The sequence below is a fragment of the Wickerhamomyces anomalus genome (assembly GCF_001661255.1).
Source record: "Wickerhamomyces anomalus NRRL Y-366-8 unplaced genomic scaffold WICANscaffold_1, whole genome shotgun sequence".
Lineage (NCBI taxonomy): Eukaryota > Fungi > Ascomycota > Saccharomycetes > Phaffomycetales > Wickerhamomycetaceae > Hansenula > Hansenula anomala.
The window spans coordinates 2,449,081-2,465,851 of record NW_017567110.1 but is presented as its reverse complement, the minus strand read 5'-3'; the positions used below and the strand labels follow the sequence as shown (position 1 = coordinate 2,465,851).

Genomic DNA, 16,771 nt, shown 5'->3' with positions numbered 1-16,771 from the left:
AAAAGTTCAAGGAAAAAGTAAGTGATAATAACAGTATCTAGCCCAAGTCAAGATTTCAATACTTTCAATTATTTTCAAAGGATGAAAACTTTTTTTTTTCTTGAACCGATGTGAACAAATGTTACAGATGGATCGTTATGATCTGTCTTTTTGTAATGAATGGTTCCTATGTCATAGTTACACTGATCAAATATAATTGAATTGTAAAATGTTATTTTTAAATTGGGATTGATGAATCAAATGTGTTTAATCGAAAGTTTTACTAACAAAGATTCAAAGTCTTTTTATGCTTGTCGTATAAATTAATGGAGATTGTACTTGACTTATAAAAAATTAATTGTAGTTACAGATTTTTATCATTTCACTAGTTTAAACAGTTCTAGTTCCTCTGTTTAATCTTATCAGTTTAGTTTGAAAATCAGATTCCATATTCTCCAAGATTACTTCAATATTTTCTCTACAGAATCAACATAAAAATACAACACAAAACCCGTTAATTAAATGACTCTTTATTTTATTGTTTTACATGAAATTAATAAGCTTATTCTTCGTCTTCTTCGACAACAACGGTTTGTAAACCTTTAGCAGAAGCAACAACAACTGGTTCAACGTAAGAGAATAATTTTTCTTCAGCATCTTCTTCTTCGTTACGTTTTCTTGAGATTCTAATACGTAATCTGAATGGAACACCTTTGATACCTCTTTTCCAGATTTCTTGGTTTAATCTTGGGTCTAATCTGACATCGTTGGTACCTAATTGTTTTTGAGCAAATTTTTTGATTTCTTTAACAGCTTTTGGAGCTCTCTTTTTGAATGAAACACCGTGTAACTAAAACAAAACTTGTTAGTAAAACTTATTCAATAAATAAACATTCTTCATCTTGTGGGAATGGTGTTCAATAATTTCATAATAACATATTCTGACTGACCGTATAGGTTTTCATTCACTACGATACATAATTTCCCTTACTCATATTCTTGTTCTGATATTTCCTTCACAATTCTTTTTAATAGTATTACATTTCCTCCATTTGTATCATTCATATTGATTTCTTTCCTTCCTTAAAGTACTGATTCTCTTTAATGTTGACATATTGATCATAAATTTTCCTTTTCAATTGAACTCCTCTTCCCACTTGACTCTTTTATCCAATACGTACTCTTTTGTGTAAGTTGATGGTGTATTCACGGGTGACAACGTCTTTCAAAGCAGATCTGTTACTAGACATCTTGAGGTATAAGTTTGTTGTTGTTGTTCTATCTTCACTATTAGAAAGGTATAGCTGATATTTCACTTTTCAATAAAATTTTGTGTTTGTTGGAAAATCCCACTAGCGTATGCTTGGGGGTAACACAGTCAGATTTTGGCGCCAAAACTGCTTAACTATGGTGTGGTCCCAAACGAAATACTGATAGTGATGAGTGGGAAGCGGTTTTGGACGGGCCACTCGGAGGCGAGGAAAGTGAGTTGCTGCTCGTACCAGATATGGTGTAGGGATGTTTTACTTGGGACCTGGGATTAGGGCTCAGTCACATGATAACTACAATAATGCACGTGATAAAAATATTCTATTCAAATCCGTATAGCTTATTTGTGTTGCGGAACCAAAGTTTAAACAGCTGATAAGACATGTTTGGGTATTTGTACTTAGCTGATTTCTCAAAAGCATCGCATTTTTCCTCTTGATCATCTCTTGATCTCAATTCAAACAACGCACACAAAGAGCACAAGATTCGTCCAGTTATAGCCTGCTCTTCAACTAATTCCGTTACTTGATCAAGTATCTCCAGTTCTTGCACCACATCCTCTTTCTTTTCTCCAGTATTCAGTTTCTTGTAATCTAATACTGGATCAACGTTATTCAGTATATACCTCAAAGTCTCTAGAAGATCTTTCAAGTTTTGAACATCTTCAATATATTTCATACCTAAAGTTAAGTCACCAGTTATAAAAGCAACAAGCATTGAGACAAATGATAGTTGATCCTTGAATAAAACCTCTGACTCATTAAGTTCTGATTTGTGCTTGTTTAATGGAGCCAATATTGACTCTGCATGTGTTAATAATGTCTTGTATTCTCTTTTTGCTATCAAATTACCAGAAACAGCATATGCTAAAACTTCACCTAATTTGAAAGTTTCTTTGACTGGGTAAAGATTTTCCTTTGGTGTATCTGATCCTTTAGATTTCTCATTCTCATGAATTGTATACTGCATCCTGACATCTGTCAATATTTTGAAATATTCACTATTCAATGTTGTATTTGGACCTTGAGTTCTCAAACGTATAATCAGCAATTTCAAACTCAATGGAACTTCGTTAGGAAAAAGATCCAGCATTTTTGGAGGCGTTTGATCAGGTGAATTGGTAGAAGCAATCTGGCTCTTTGTAACATTTTCTAAAGCAGCACTTAACCTTTTAGCTTCTTTTTGAGCAACAGTCAGTTCATTTGCACACAATAGTGTTGTCAGTCTCATATTCCACAATTGAAACACCGTATAAAGGTCTTCATCATCTCTTATTTTATCAAACTCTATTATCAAATCTCTAGCAGTATTTGCTATCTCCATGTATGTTGTATAAAGATCTTTAGAATTGATTGAATCTGTTGTGAGTATCTTCTCCAAGTTTTCTGATATTTTTTCATAAGGATTGGGGTGAGTCTCTGTTTCTCCATTTTGCTCCATAACGGGAGTCTGTAGGAACAAATTGGATGATAAAATAGGAGAGTAGTGATCAAGTGTCATTTTTCAATTCTGATATAAATGGTTCAATTCAATCAAAGAGTTTTTGTTTACGTTTCAGTTTTTATGTCAAATTCCAAGGTCGTTTAAAATCGCGAAGAATCGTAGTGGCCGGCAATTCGTCGTGTTGATTTCGTTCTCAAAATTTTAGTTAATTTAAAGCTCAAGGGAACGATTACAACACCAAGGATTACAAAACCACACCTTAAATTAAAGGCATTGAGAATCAGGATATCCACAGTGAATTTTGACAGGTGCAAAAAATCAACACTTACAAGATGTCCAACCCAAACCAAAACATGCGTCCGTCTCTGCCTTCTATGCTCTCTGATAATCAAGGCAATAAAAACAATGCTCCAAACAACACCCCACCAACTAGCTCTTCTTCATTCAATCCCCAAGATGCTGGCTCATCTAAATCCCCAGGACAAGGTATAAGGCTGCCGCCTATTTCATTTCTATCAAACATTTCAAGTATGTCAAACCCTCATCAAATGGCACCTCCTTCATCTCTAGGGGTTCCAAGACTGTTGAACAATGTTGATCAACCAAGTGCTTCAAATCCAAATACACCAAACACAGTTTCAACACCTCAGTTTGGATCTACAGGTACACCAGGATCTGATCTAAACAACAAAATTTCACCACCAACCATCCCATCTATAGCACATTTAACAAGTCAACGAGAACAACCATCATTCAACACAACCCCAACTGAAATTAAAAGTGAAACTCCAAATCAACTCCCAAAACCGTCTTTTTTAAGCAATATTGTTTCATCAAATAATACAAATGAACCAAGGTTACCAACACCACAACAAGTTCCACAAGTGCCTCAAGTTAAACTGAAAGAGGATATAACTAAACCAGATGTTAATGAAGAATCAGATGAGGATATAATCAAGTATTATGAGAACAAGTATGGAATTACTGATTTCACAAATGAGGAAAAACATGACATTTTACAACATGAGAAAAGAGCACGTATTGAAAAAGCCAAGAATCCTAATTACAAGACATATTTATGTTATTCAATAATTAAAAGATTAAACACAATCCAACCAACAAAGAAATCTCAATTAGAGGAAGAAACAATTGTTAAGCTTCCAGCTCAAAAATTTGTCAAGAGAGAAATTATCATTAATAATGATGACGTTTTAGATTTTGCTTCAAAATTCCCAAGAAAACATCTAGGTTCATTATTATATACACCATATCCAACAAGAAGTACACATAGACAATTATCAGTTTTCCAGCCTTCAGAATACAACACACCTGAACCAAATGAGCAAGAAACTGAGATTGTTCCATTGTTACCTGAGTTAAGAGATTATATCAATTGTATCTTGACTGTTAGAATTCCATCATATCAAATCAATGATTTACAAAATAACAAAAACTATATAAACAGGGCAATTTGGGGGACTGATGTCTACACAGATGATTCAGATATTTTGTTGATATTGAAGCATAATGGATTCTTACCAAGTATAGATAATGAATTAGAAAATACCATAAATAATGGTTCAAATTTCACCACTGAGAAAACAACACCAGGAAATAAAGCGGAACCTCATAACATTGATCAAACTGTGAATAACTTTAGACATTTCATTAATATCATTGGTGGTGATATCCACGTTGATTTGATTATCTTACCTACTTTGAATAAATATGAAGGTATTTATAGAAATGGGGTTAACTCAAGAGATTGGAAAACTGGTCATGATGGTGTCAGTGTCGCTATTTATGGTGTTAGGTATGGTGAAATAAACAGTGCAGTGGAGAATGTAAATGATGTTGATGTTAAAAAGAGAAAAATAGATCAAGTTAATGAAATGAGAGAAACTCCTGTTGAGATTTTAGATAATGATGGGAAATGGAAATTGAATTATGAAGCTTGGAAAAAGATAAAGTTACAGATCGAGTTGGAGAAGAGTAAAAAAAGTGGCAAGAGTGATGAAAAGGATGGCGGTGAAAAGCCTGAGGAGAAAAAGTAGTAGATAGCTTTGTTTTTATAAATAATGATTAGTGCTATTCCCTGCATTTCTTGTATTGTCTGTCAAAACACATCGGGTCGGGTCAGCGTATTATTCCCTTGAACAAGAAAAAAACTCCATCCCACAAAATTCGAAAAGCACAAGGAGAAACAGAGTCACCAACAGTCAAAAGACATTTCAGAATTTCTTCCAGACTGAACATGTTTGATTTGTGAAGAGGAACTAGAAACCACAGAGTCTATACAAAACAGCACAAGTCATTAGCATCGCCATCGCCATCAGAAGTATCAGCGCTGAACGTATCTGATACTATCTACAAGAAGAAACTTTAAAGCCATCCACACGGCTGGCCATCACTCACCATTTGAAACCATGGCTGAAGGGTTGAACAACAGCCTCAACAACAAGAACATCGCAAGTAAAGTCAACAGCAATAAGGACGAGGCCTCTACAACAGAGCTGAAGAAGCAGCATACAAACAAGTCGTTCCGCTCATCGAGATCTATCAAAAGCAACTCCAACAACCAAATACCGACAAACCAACAACAACAACAAACTGCATCAAGTTCCAAAAAGACTGTTTTGAAGTCGATCAGAAACTTATTCGTCAAGGCATCAATAAACCTGTCTATTGCAGCTGCTAAACTAAAGAGTTTTGCTGAAGACGCTTTATCATCTGACGAGATTGTTAACGAGTTATTCCTTGTTACATCCTCATCATCAGTAGATTCATCATTGCTAGAACAACAAGAGGCAGCAGCTACTGTTGCTAATAACCAAACTGCCACTGGAGAAGGTGCCAGAACTGGAGAACAAGCAGAAACTGATAGCAGAGCTGGCACTTCAGATATGACTGTTAATTCATCTAATGAAGTTGGCGCTAACGGAGAAGATGGGTTGAATGGAGTCTTTTCATTACCAAGATTCCAAGATTTCGATGCTGTGCAAGAAGCTCAAAAATTACAAAAAGAGAATGAAGTGTTTTGTGAAGGTCATCAAGTTTGGCAAAAGAGAAGAGATGTTTGGTTGAATTCTACAAGTGAAGAAAGAAATAAAGCTAAACAGAAGTCATTGGAAAATTCTCTAATAGGTGTGTCAAAAGATAATTACCCAATAATATATAACAGTTTGATTGAGAAACAAAAAACACTAAAGAAACCAATGAATTTGAAAGATGCATTAAAGATTATAAATGCTGGTTGGATAGCTAGTAAGAAATGGGAAAGAGCAGCTCAAGGGCTGCCTTAGCTATATTTTATTGTCCCACCATCTCTTAATGAATATCTAACTTATTACTTTTTGCAAGCTTTTTTATGGTTTAATGAATAATGAATTTGTTTAATTCCTCTATTTACTATTGTACTCTTTATTACGATCCAGTATCTGAAATGTCCCTTCTAGTATTCTGAGCTCTTGGTCCATCTTTTCAGCAAACCTCTGGACGTCATTTAAATGCTTTGCATTGTCCAATGTATATCCTATCAACTTTCCATAACTTTTGCATATCTTTTCATTCTTCTCCTTGCTTTGCCTTATGGTGTTGAGTTGGTTTCGTATAATCACATCTGACTTTCTGATTTGGCTCAATGCGTGTGTGGATTCGTTAGGAGTGTTGAGCAATGACTGGACATTTGAATACACTTTATCCATTATAAACTTGTTAACGCTATTCAATCTAATTGTTAAGGTTAAAGGAAATTGTAAGGTGTTGTTTCTAGCTTTTTGGCTGGATGGATTATCTAAGAAGCTTATAATTTTTGGAGCGCTTAAGAAACTTAATATTGCAACAGCGACATCAACAACAACAAAACTAGTCACCTCTCAAGAGTCTGATAAAAATGACAAATGTTGAAGTGGTGGAGCTATTGTCAGAGCATAAAACTGACCTTAATGCCACCAGCGTTCTCCTGAAAGATGGATACATTTATGTTGGGACGAATGGTGGAGCATTGGTTATTTATGAGATTACACTACAGAACAAACTATCAGAGAAAAGAAGAATACCAAACCTTGTCAATGGCTCAATTGAATCAATCATGGGTATCGAGGATGCGTTTGTGGTCTTGTCTAATGGCTCGGTTTCAATTTTTGACACAACTACGATTAGCCTACAAGAAACATTGCCTTTCAAACAAATATCACACATTTCTTCATACAAGTCTAAGAAATCATCATATTTGGCTATATCTACAAAGTTTATGATAATTGTGTACATCTGGACTGGAGATCAATTTGAAGTTATCAAGCAATACAAATTGCAAGACAAAATCATCACATTTGAAATCATTACAGAGGAACTTATAATAGCTGCCTCAAATTCACAATTCTATTCACTACGGCCATCTTCACCTTTTGAACCAAAGAGAATCCAATTCCATTCGCAATACTCCTTTTTTAACCAACAAACAAGTATTATACCCAGTGGTAATGAAGTATTATTAGCGAAAGGTTCACATGCCTCAAAGATAGGATTGTATGATGTTGTGGACTTCAAGGGTACACATTGGGATTTCAATCCTCAATCAATTGAATTCATATCACCATTTCTGTTACTTTTTACTGGAAATCATGTTAGATTTATGGATTTTGCAAATTTAAAGATATACCAGACATTACCAATCGCAAAAGTCTCATTATTTCATTCTCAAGGCGAAAAAATTGTATTTACGAGCAGAGATTCTATACTATTGTATCAGTTTGGCCCACTTGAGAAAATCATCAATGTTCTTGAAAAAGAAAATTTACAACAGGCAATTGAGTTAGTCCAACAACTCAACATTTCACAATATGCTGATAAATCACTGAAGTTGAGGTCTTTAGAAATTGAATCTGGTATTCAGTTATTCAACTCTAAAAGGTATGCTGCAGCCATAAGGAAATTTTCAGAGTTTATGGCACCTCCCATGAAAGTTATAAGTTTGTTTCCATCTTACATATCCGGAAAAGCCTCTCCCGGTAAAAGTGCTAATCATGAGGATGAAGATGATACTCACGATTTTGATCCAATGGCCATTCAATTACTGACACATTACTTGTCCGATATTAGAAGAAAGTTTAACAAAGTTTTAGTTGCTGAAGGAAATGAAATTGACTACCATGATTCAAAACTAACGCCATCTGCATTCACAGAGGATAAATACTCCTTAGATGAAATAAGGACATTGATCGATAGTACATTGTTCAGATGCTATACTGAGATGAACAGTGGACTTATAGGGTCTTTGGTTCGTGTCGATAATTATTGTGACACCGATTTGGTTGTCAGCACATTCAAATCAAAGAATATGATTAACGAATTGATTGATTTCTATTACAAGAAAGAGCTGCATGAAGAAGCTCTAGAATTGTTGGTAAAGCTGTCCAAAGATTCTAACCTTCCTGATTTGGTGGTGAAATACTTACAAAAGCTCAAGAATGATAACCTAGGCTTGGTGCTAAAGTATGCTGATTGGCCAATTTCTATAATGGAGTCTTATGGTATTGAAATTTTCCTCAACTCTCAATATGCAGAATCATTTAATAGGAAGCAAGTGATTGATTACTTGGCCTCAAAATCACAAAACCTTGAGCGAATTTATCTTGAATATATCATTGTCGAACTTGGAGATGAAACAAGGGTTTTCAACACAAGATTGGTTGAGATATACTATGAGTGTTTGAAGCATGAAGATGATAAGCAAGACTCAATATACTACAAGAAGCTCTACACTTTTCTACAGTCAGGGAATTATGACGCGTCTCAAGTTTTGAAAATGGTACCTAATGACGAACATGATCATCTCAGATTACTGAAGACATTTATCTTGAAGAGATTGGGCCATCATGAGGAAGCTCTGAAAATTTTAGTGTTGGAAATTCATGATTCAAAATCAGCAATCCATTATATAAATGAGCTATTCTCAAAAGATACCAAATTGGGTACAAAGTACTTTTTACGGTTGATCACTTTATTTTGGAAAAATGATGACAAGGCCTCAATCCTGCAATTGTTGTCAACTTCGAAAGATTCGAACATTCCATTAGTTGATATTTTGAAAACCCTTCCACCAGATTTCAAGGTTTTTGAAATCGAGCAAGTTTTAATCAAAAGTCTTAGATTACAACAGAGATTTAACTCTTTTTCAAACTTGTCCAAAAACCTAAGGGTTGTTGAAAATGTCAAAATTGAAGAACAATTATTGGACTTGCAAAAACAGAAAGTTGAAGTGATTTCCAATGAGACAAAATGTCAAGTTTGCCGTTCATTCCTTGCAAATAGTGTGTTGAGTAGGTTCCCCGACGGTACCTTGGTCCATTTTGGTTGTGCAAAAGCATATGAGAGTCTCAAGGATAGTGAAAATAAAAACATCAAACTGAAAACAATAAAGTTGAAAGACTACACAATCCATAATGTGGTTTAATTACAATGCATCTATTAATTTTTGTTATGTAGTGTTTTTTCACACTGAAGTCAATAACCCAATGATACCTGAACAATATTTAACAAGATCATCAAACTTATCAGTCTTAGCTTCATGAGATTCGTACCATTTTTGTAAAGAATCAAGAACGTTTTCATCTTGTATACTCAACAAGACATCACCATGGTTTTTCAACAACATACTCATCCAAGCTTCGAGAAGTTCAACATCGACATTAGATTTATAACCTTGAGTTAAAGCCTTTATGAAGTTAGCAACTTCATCTAATGGCTGTTGTGTGTTTAGTGATTTGATTTCAAGATCAGTAACAGCTGGTGAAGCATTAGTTAAAAATTTCAAAAATCTTGAATAATCATTCTTATCAGCATCTTCACGTAATAATCTAGTGAATTCACTTTCGAATGCAGCATTAACACCAGGTTTAGATCTCGATAATCCTGACTGTGCTTCTTCACCATCTTTTGGTTTATTATCTAAAATAGCAGATTTAGCGCCTTCTCTAACAGCAGCATCATCACCAACTTTTTCACCAGATAATTGTAAGAAAAATGGTGCACTTTCAGGTTTCTTTGGTGCTTCTTTTGGTTTGTTACGGCTTTTGATAACATCCAAGTTGAGTAAAGTATCAAATTTACTTCTTGGACCTAATGATAACGTGAGCAAGTTCTTATCAATTTGATCAAGAGTTTCATAGTGATTTGTAAATTCAACATCTTCACCCTCTTTATCAAAAGCACCTTCTAAAACTGAAGCACCACCTTCACCAGAAACATTTGGCAATGTAACATCTGCAAAGTCTTCCTCTTCAATATGTCTTGTTGAAATTGGCTTGAATTGTGCACGGTTAGTCCATAAACTAACACCTAATTGGGAAACATGTGTAGTGGCCAACGAGTCTCCTAATGGTGAGAATTTAACGCTAGTGGCAACATTAGCAACTCTAATACCATCAATACAACCACCAGTTGGTATGTCCCAAGTACGAATGGTTGAGTCCAAGGCAGCAGAAACAATCCAACGACCATCTGGACTGAAGTCTAATGAAGTGATTCTATTTTTATGACCCCATAACACACGGACAACTTTTTGAGTGACTGAATCAACAACAACGATTGATAAATCATCTAATCCTAATGCAACCAAGTCTGATGATCTATGATATACAAGTGATGTAATTGGAGCATCAAGTTTCAATTTGCCCAAGTAAGCTGATTTACTAAAATCATAAAACCCAACAATACCATCAAGACCAACTGAAACCATTTTTCTATTCATACCATCAATGGCAATACCAGTTACAGCCTTTTTATGTAATTGGTACTTTTTACGCAGGATACCACTTTGCAAATTATAAACACCTATACCACCATTTGAAGAACCAACTAACCCAAAATTACCACATTGAGAAATGGCAACGCTTTTAGCAACACCATTATCTATTGTGGCTAGTGTATGTTTTCCAACCCTTTTATTTCTTGAATCCCAAGTACGAGCAAAAGTTTCATCTTTATGAGCAGTTAAAACATTTTCCCATTCACCTTCTCTAGCATTTTCAATAGCAACTGATGTGATTTCTGGGAATTTTTCCTTTATATTTGGACCAGCAGCTCTTGAACCATTTGATTTTTTATGGGCTCTCTGAGATAATTCTTGAGATTGTGCATCTTTACGTAGGGAGAAACTCCAAAATGTACGATCTCTTGAAGCAGATAAAAGGTAGTGAGATGTTGGATCAGCAAATATGATAGAAGATGGAGGAGCTGAATGACCACCTCTTGATCTTAAATGACGTGGTGGTGAAACGATAGCTGAGTTTGTTGTTGATAATGATGGATCAAAGACATATTCTTTCAAATGATTATCAGCACCGTTTGTAACAACGATTGGTTGACCATTCAAAAATTGGGCCTTAGCAACACCACCATAAGATTCTTGATGAGCATTTCTGAGAACGTGAATACGGGAATCACGATCTAGATCGTAAAAGTATAAATCACCAGTGTTTAGGGCAGCAACCATGTGAGGAGAACCATCAGTTCTGAAGGAGATAGCATTAACACGGGATTCACCAGCTTCAATTGAGTGAACTTTTCTACCTTTTCTAACATTATATAGAATAACTTGACCTTTAACAGTACCGATGGCTATTATATCCAATACAGGTGCTGATTCAATTGTTGTAAGTTGATCTGTGAAAGTTTCAGATGTGTATAACAATTTACCCGAATGGATGTTAAAAATGAGTAAGTTTGAAGTTGTTAAGACAACAATTTTGTTCAAGTAAGTTGGAGGATGACATAAATCGACAATTTCACCATCTAATGTTGATACTGGAAGTTTTGTATAGAATTCAGTTGCAACTTTTAAACCATTAGCTTTTTTGTAAACATAAATATTTTGTTTAGAAGTGGCAACCAAATATTCACCAAATACAATAACTTTGTTCAAAACCTCGTCTGAATCAACTTCTAAAGTGTGTTCCAATTTACCTCTTCTGTAAATACCAATCTTATTTTCATAGGCAGCATAAACATAATGGAAATGCGCGGTCAAGGCATTGATTTTGGAGCTAGTTTGAGTTTGAGAAACAAATAACAAGTGTAGTGTATTAGCATCATAGATTTGAAATGAACGACCAACACTTGTAACAATGTAAAAAGTTGTACCTAAAGTACCAACTGCAAATGGTGTATCATTGGAGACATTACCAACAACTCTGAACGGTGAAAAGACTTTTGAAGGTTTGGCCGTGACCGCTTTTGAATCGGTACTGTTATCGACCTTTCTTCTCTTGGTGGTTTCAACGGAAGAAGGCATCTTGTGAATCCTTGGATACCTGAATAGTCTATGAATCCAAAGCTCTTTCATAGTTAAACTAAATCCACAGGTTATAACAATTTTTTTTCACTATGCGATGGCTCAGGGTAACACCCATCGGAGTCGCGATCTGGTCGCGAATTTGCGATTGAGTTGCAGGCGATGGCAGATTGAATTTGAGCAGACGAAGAGAACACACGTTGGAGGTGAAATGGATGGTAAACAACAGCGCAACGAAGCCATGTCAGAACCAATCGACATCAAACAGGACAAGGAGCAGCAGAAGAAGAAGCACAGCGTCTCTGCCCCAATCTCACCATTGGCTCTCAGCACAAACAACTCCTACAGCAACTTTTACGACGATACAAAGAAAGCTATGGCATCCATCGCTCCAATCTTGGAGGGCTTCACTCCAAAGACTTCTTCCAGTGAAAACACTAGTCAAATCCATTTACCTCCTCCAGCTGTTGAAACGTCAAGCGCCACTGGTGGTAGTACCAGAAGCTCCAGAAAAAGCTCACACTCCATCTCAAAACCTCAACTTCCAAAGATTGGAAAGATTGGTGTATGTGCTATGGATACAAAAGTTTTAAGTAAACCGTGCAGACAGATTTTAAACAGGTTGATTGAAAATGGGGAATTTGAAACTGTCATCTTTGGTGATAAAGTTATTCTGGATGAATCTATAGAAAATTGGCCAACATGTGACTTCTTGATTAGTTTTTTCTCCACAGGGTTCCCATTAGATAAGGCCATTGCCTATGTCAAACTACGTAAACCATATATAATCAATGATCTGGTTATGCAAAAAGCTCTTTGGGATAGAAGGTTATGTCTTTGGCTACTTGATGCTGCTAATGTTCCAACTCCACGTAGATTAGAAATCTCAAGAGATGGTGGTCCAAGAGTTGATGATGAATTGAAACAGAAATTGAAAGAAAAAGGAGTCATTATTGATAGAATCGATGAACCAGAATGGAAGATGATTGATGAGGATACAATTTGGGTTAATGGTCAAACAATGAAAAAGCCATTTGTTGAAAAACCTGTTGATGGTGAAGATCATAATGTGTACATCTATTATGCAAAGAAAGATGGTGGTGGTGGTAGAAAACTTTTTAGAAAAGTTGGTAACAAATCTTCAGAATTTGATCCTAATCTAACAAACCCAAGAATAGCAGGGTCTTATGTTTATGAACAGTTTATGGATACTGATAACTTTGAAGATGTCAAAGCTTATACTGTTGGTCCAGAATTTTGTCATGCCGAAACAAGAAAATCACCAGTTGTTGACGGTATTGTTAGAAGAAATACACATGGTAAAGAAATCAGATACATCACACCATTATCTGACGAAGAAAAAACAATGGCTAAAGCTGTTTCTAAAGGTTTCGGACAAACTATTTGTGGGTTTGATTTACTGAGGGTTGGAGGTCATAGTTATGTTATTGATGTTAATGGATTTTCATTTGTTAAAGATAATATGGCCTATTATGACAATTGTGCTAAAATCTTGCGTGACATGTTTTACGAAGCTAAAAAGATCAGAGATGTTAGTAAATTGGCTACACCATCAGCTCCACAGGAGGAAAAATCACAAAAATGGGTCTTGAAAGGTCTGGTTTCAGTTATTCGTCATGCTGATCGTACACCAAAGCAAAAATTTAAATATTCATTCAAATCTGAAATATTTTTATCGTTGTTGAAAGGTCACAAGGAGGAAGTTATCATCAGAGAAGTTTCAGATTTACAAATTGTTTTGAAAGCCATCAAAATTGCTCAAGAACAAAAAATCGAAGATGCAAGCAAATTAGATCTATTGGCTAATGCTTTAGAGAAGAAATTACATTTCCCAGGTACCAAAATTCAACTAAAACCAGTTTTGAAATCTGAAAATGAAGTTGAAAAAGTTCAATTCATTTTGAAATGGGGTGGTGAAGCCACACATTCAGCTCAATACCAAGCTAGTGATTTGGGTGAACAATCAAGACAAGATATGGGATTGTTAAACAAGGAATTGCTAAACAACGTTCAAGTTTTCTCATCATCTGAAAGAAGAGTTCTTGTCACTGCCAACTTGTGGGCTAATGCTTTATTGGATGGCCCTATTGATGATGGTTTTATCAACATCAGAAAAGATTTGTTAGATGATAGTAACGCTGCTAAGGACTTGATGGATAAGGTTAAAAAGAAGTTGAAACCACTTTTGAGAGAAGGAAAAGAAGCCCCATCACAATTTACATGGCCTCAAAAAATGCCAGAACCCTACATTGTTATTAAAAGAGTTGTTGAGTTAATGAATTATCACCAAAAGATTATGGAATACAATGTCACACATGGTAACTTTGAAAAATTACAGACAAAATGGTGTTCTGGTGAAGACCCAGAATTATTTGTTGAAAGATGGAATAAATTATTCAAGGAATTCATCACTGTGGAAAAAGTTGACCCATCAAAGATTTCAGAGTTGTATGATACGATGAAATTTGATGCTCTACACAATAGAGAATTTTTGGAAAAAATCTTTCAACCAGTTTCTGAGGTGGAAAGACCATCTGATTCATTATTAATTGATGAATATCCAGAACACTTGAAATTATTTGTTAAAAACAATAATTTACCAAATGCTCCACCACATACACATTCATTCTTATTTAATGAACAAATCTTCAAATACCTAAGAGAATTATACAAACTTTCACAAGTCTTGTTTGATTTCATTTGTCCACAAGAATATGGTATTACACAAAATGAAAAATTGGAGATTGGTTTATTAACTTCAGTTCCATTAGGTAAAAAGATTATTTCTGATTTGAATGAAATGATTGTTAATGATAAACCAGGATGTGTCACATATTTCACCAAGGAATCACACATGTACACATTATTGAATATCCTTTACGAAAGTAACATTCAGTTTTACATCAATAGAAATGATTTACCAGAGTTGGATTATTTATCTCAAATTATTTTTGAACTTTATGAGGATACTTCAGGTAAGAATCATTCCATTAGATTCAAACTTTCACCAGGTTGTCATACACAAGATCCATTAGATGTTGAACTTGATGATAAACATTATATTTCGTGTATTCCAAAGATTAGTTTGACTAAACATTTAGATTTTGATTTGGTTTCTCAAAGATTGAAATCAAAATTCAAGAAAGTTAACCTACCAAAGAAATTCACAGCTGTTAACATTTCAAGTCCTCTATCTGATCCTAAATAATTAGAAGTATTATAGATAATAATATAATTTATACTTGTTGCATTTGTAGATGATGAGTATTACGAGGTGGACTACAGCAAGTCTCAAAAAAACATTCAAACTGTGTATGATCTAATTATTACTTTATTTTATATGGTATTTTCCGCACTATAATTCACAACACCGATTCAATATCATAGACTTGCTAAAGAATCAAACAAGACCGATATACTTTCCCCATAATGGTCACGACGAATACATTCGGCAAAAATTGGAGAAACATCAATAGTGACCAATTTTTCTGTCTTCTTTTTCTCTTCAGATAATGGGTAAGTATTTGTAACAACAATCTTGTCAATGTATGGAGAATCATTCAACTCTTCCAAACAATCATCAATAAATAACCCATGAGTGGCAACAACATAGACTTTTTTAGCACCACAGTTCAAACGACAATGTTCAGCAGCAGCGATGAACGATCCTGGTCTATCGATTAAATCATCCAAGATGATTGCAGAACGACCTTGGACAGAACCAACTAAAGTGATCAATTTTTCTTGTGAGACTGAAGCAGGTTCATCATCCTCATCAGAATCTGCAGCATCATAAGTACCACCTAAGGCATATGAAGTTTGATCGTTTGGAATACTGCCATCATTTGAGATGACTGATTCTGGACCTGATGATTCTGGAACGAAATCATCATCAACAACATGACCTTGAACAACACGAGCAGTTTGTAAACCATTCGATAAGATGATGTTTTCTTCTTCATCTTCATCTTCATCGTTTTTTGGCATTGCTGGTCTTCTTCTTGACATGCTTTGTTTTCTTTGTTTCAATTGAGCTTGAGTTCTATTTTGTGAATAAATATCAGCATTACGACGACGATCAGTATGTATCATGGCAAAATTTATCTTCAAAGAATCTGCCAAAGCTGTAACTCTTTTAGTACCACCTGGGTTTTTGGAGACGACAACAGCATCTTTATAATCTTCAACATTTTCTCTAATCCATTTAGCTAAACTTGGGGCACCATACAAGTTATCAACAGGTTTTGAGAAAAAACCTTGCATTTGAGAAGCATGTAAATCCATTGAAATAACATGATCAGCACCAGCCATGATAAGTAGATTAGCCAACATTCTAGCAGTGATGGCACCTCTATGTTTTTTCATTTTAGATTGTTTTGAGTATGGGAATTGAGGTAGAACTGCTGTAATTTTCTTTGCTGAACCACCTCTACAAGCGGAAACCAAAATCAATAATTCCATGATATGATCATTAACGGTGCTTGAACCACTTTGAATGACATAGACATCTTCATCACGAACAGAGACACCAATTTGAACTGAAGTTTCACCATTTGAAAACTTCTTTAAAGTACAAGGAGCAGGTTCAACACCTAATTTGGCACAAATATGTTGACCCAATTCAGGGTGAGAATTACCGACAAAGATTTTACACTTTCTCATTTCTTTGACTTCTTGATTTGAATCTATTGTGATGGTGGTAGCTGTGGTGGGCAGTGAAGCCTGGTTGGATTGTGGAGTTGACGAGAACACTATGAATGAACTATC

General features: G+C 35.0%; 8 protein-coding genes across 8 annotated transcripts; 4 read left to right on the top strand and 4 right to left on the bottom strand.

Annotated features, from left to right (window-relative positions):
• Window positions 1-541: 541 nt before the first annotated feature.
• Window positions 542-1,288, bottom strand: RPL31B (60S ribosomal protein eL31; the record flags this gene model as incomplete). Its single annotated transcript, XM_019186678.1, has 2 exons — window positions 1,161-1,288; window positions 542-829 (listed from the first exon to the last, which is right to left on the bottom strand). The coding sequence occupies exons 1-2, from the start codon at window positions 1,227-1,229 to the stop codon at window positions 542-544; spliced, it is 357 nt and encodes a 118-aa protein (XP_019041853.1). The 5' UTR covers window positions 1,230-1,288.
• Window positions 1,289-1,569: 281 nt separating this feature from the next.
• Window positions 1,570-2,748, bottom strand: WICANDRAFT_60701 (uncharacterized protein; the record flags this gene model as incomplete). Its single annotated transcript, XM_019183039.1, has 1 exon — window positions 1,570-2,748. The coding sequence occupies one exon, from the start codon at window positions 2,746-2,748 to the stop codon at window positions 1,570-1,572; it is 1,179 nt and encodes a 392-aa protein (XP_019041852.1).
• A 275-nt stretch (window positions 2,749-3,023) lies between these two features.
• Window positions 3,024-4,745, top strand: RXT3 (Rxt3p; the record flags this gene model as incomplete). Its single annotated transcript, XM_019183038.1, has 1 exon — window positions 3,024-4,745. One exon carries the CDS (start codon window positions 3,024-3,026, stop codon window positions 4,743-4,745), a length of 1,722 nt encoding a protein of 573 aa, XP_019041851.1.
• A 372-nt stretch (window positions 4,746-5,117) lies between these two features.
• GAG1 (Gag1p) lies at window positions 5,118-5,993 on the top strand (the record flags this gene model as incomplete). Its single annotated transcript, XM_019183037.1, has 1 exon — window positions 5,118-5,993. The coding sequence occupies one exon, from the start codon at window positions 5,118-5,120 to the stop codon at window positions 5,991-5,993; it is 876 nt and encodes a 291-aa protein (XP_019041850.1).
• A 2,036-nt stretch (window positions 5,994-8,029) lies between these two features.
• VAM6 (Vam6p) lies at window positions 8,030-8,505 on the top strand (the record flags this gene model as incomplete). Its single annotated transcript, XM_019186149.1, has 1 exon — window positions 8,030-8,505. A coding segment is annotated over one exon (476 nt), but the record flags the coding sequence as incomplete, so codon positions are not given.
• A 679-nt stretch (window positions 8,506-9,184) lies between these two features.
• UTP21 (rRNA-processing protein UTP21) lies at window positions 9,185-11,983 on the bottom strand (the record flags this gene model as incomplete). Its single annotated transcript, XM_019183036.1, has 1 exon — window positions 9,185-11,983. The coding sequence occupies one exon, from the start codon at window positions 11,981-11,983 to the stop codon at window positions 9,185-9,187; it is 2,799 nt and encodes a 932-aa protein (XP_019041848.1).
• Window positions 11,984-12,359: 376 nt separating this feature from the next.
• VIP1 (inositol polyphosphate kinase VIP1) lies at window positions 12,360-15,212 on the top strand (the record flags this gene model as incomplete). Its single annotated transcript, XM_019181335.1, has 1 exon — window positions 12,360-15,212. The coding sequence occupies one exon, from the start codon at window positions 12,360-12,362 to the stop codon at window positions 15,210-15,212; it is 2,853 nt and encodes a 950-aa protein (XP_019041847.1).
• Window positions 15,213-15,385: 173 nt separating this feature from the next.
• On the bottom strand, window positions 15,386-16,666 carry PRS1 (ribose phosphate diphosphokinase subunit PRS1; the record flags this gene model as incomplete). Its single annotated transcript, XM_019185411.1, has 1 exon — window positions 15,386-16,666. One exon carries the CDS (start codon window positions 16,664-16,666, stop codon window positions 15,386-15,388), a length of 1,281 nt encoding a protein of 426 aa, XP_019041846.1.
• Between the last annotated feature and the right edge of the window lie 105 nt (window positions 16,667-16,771).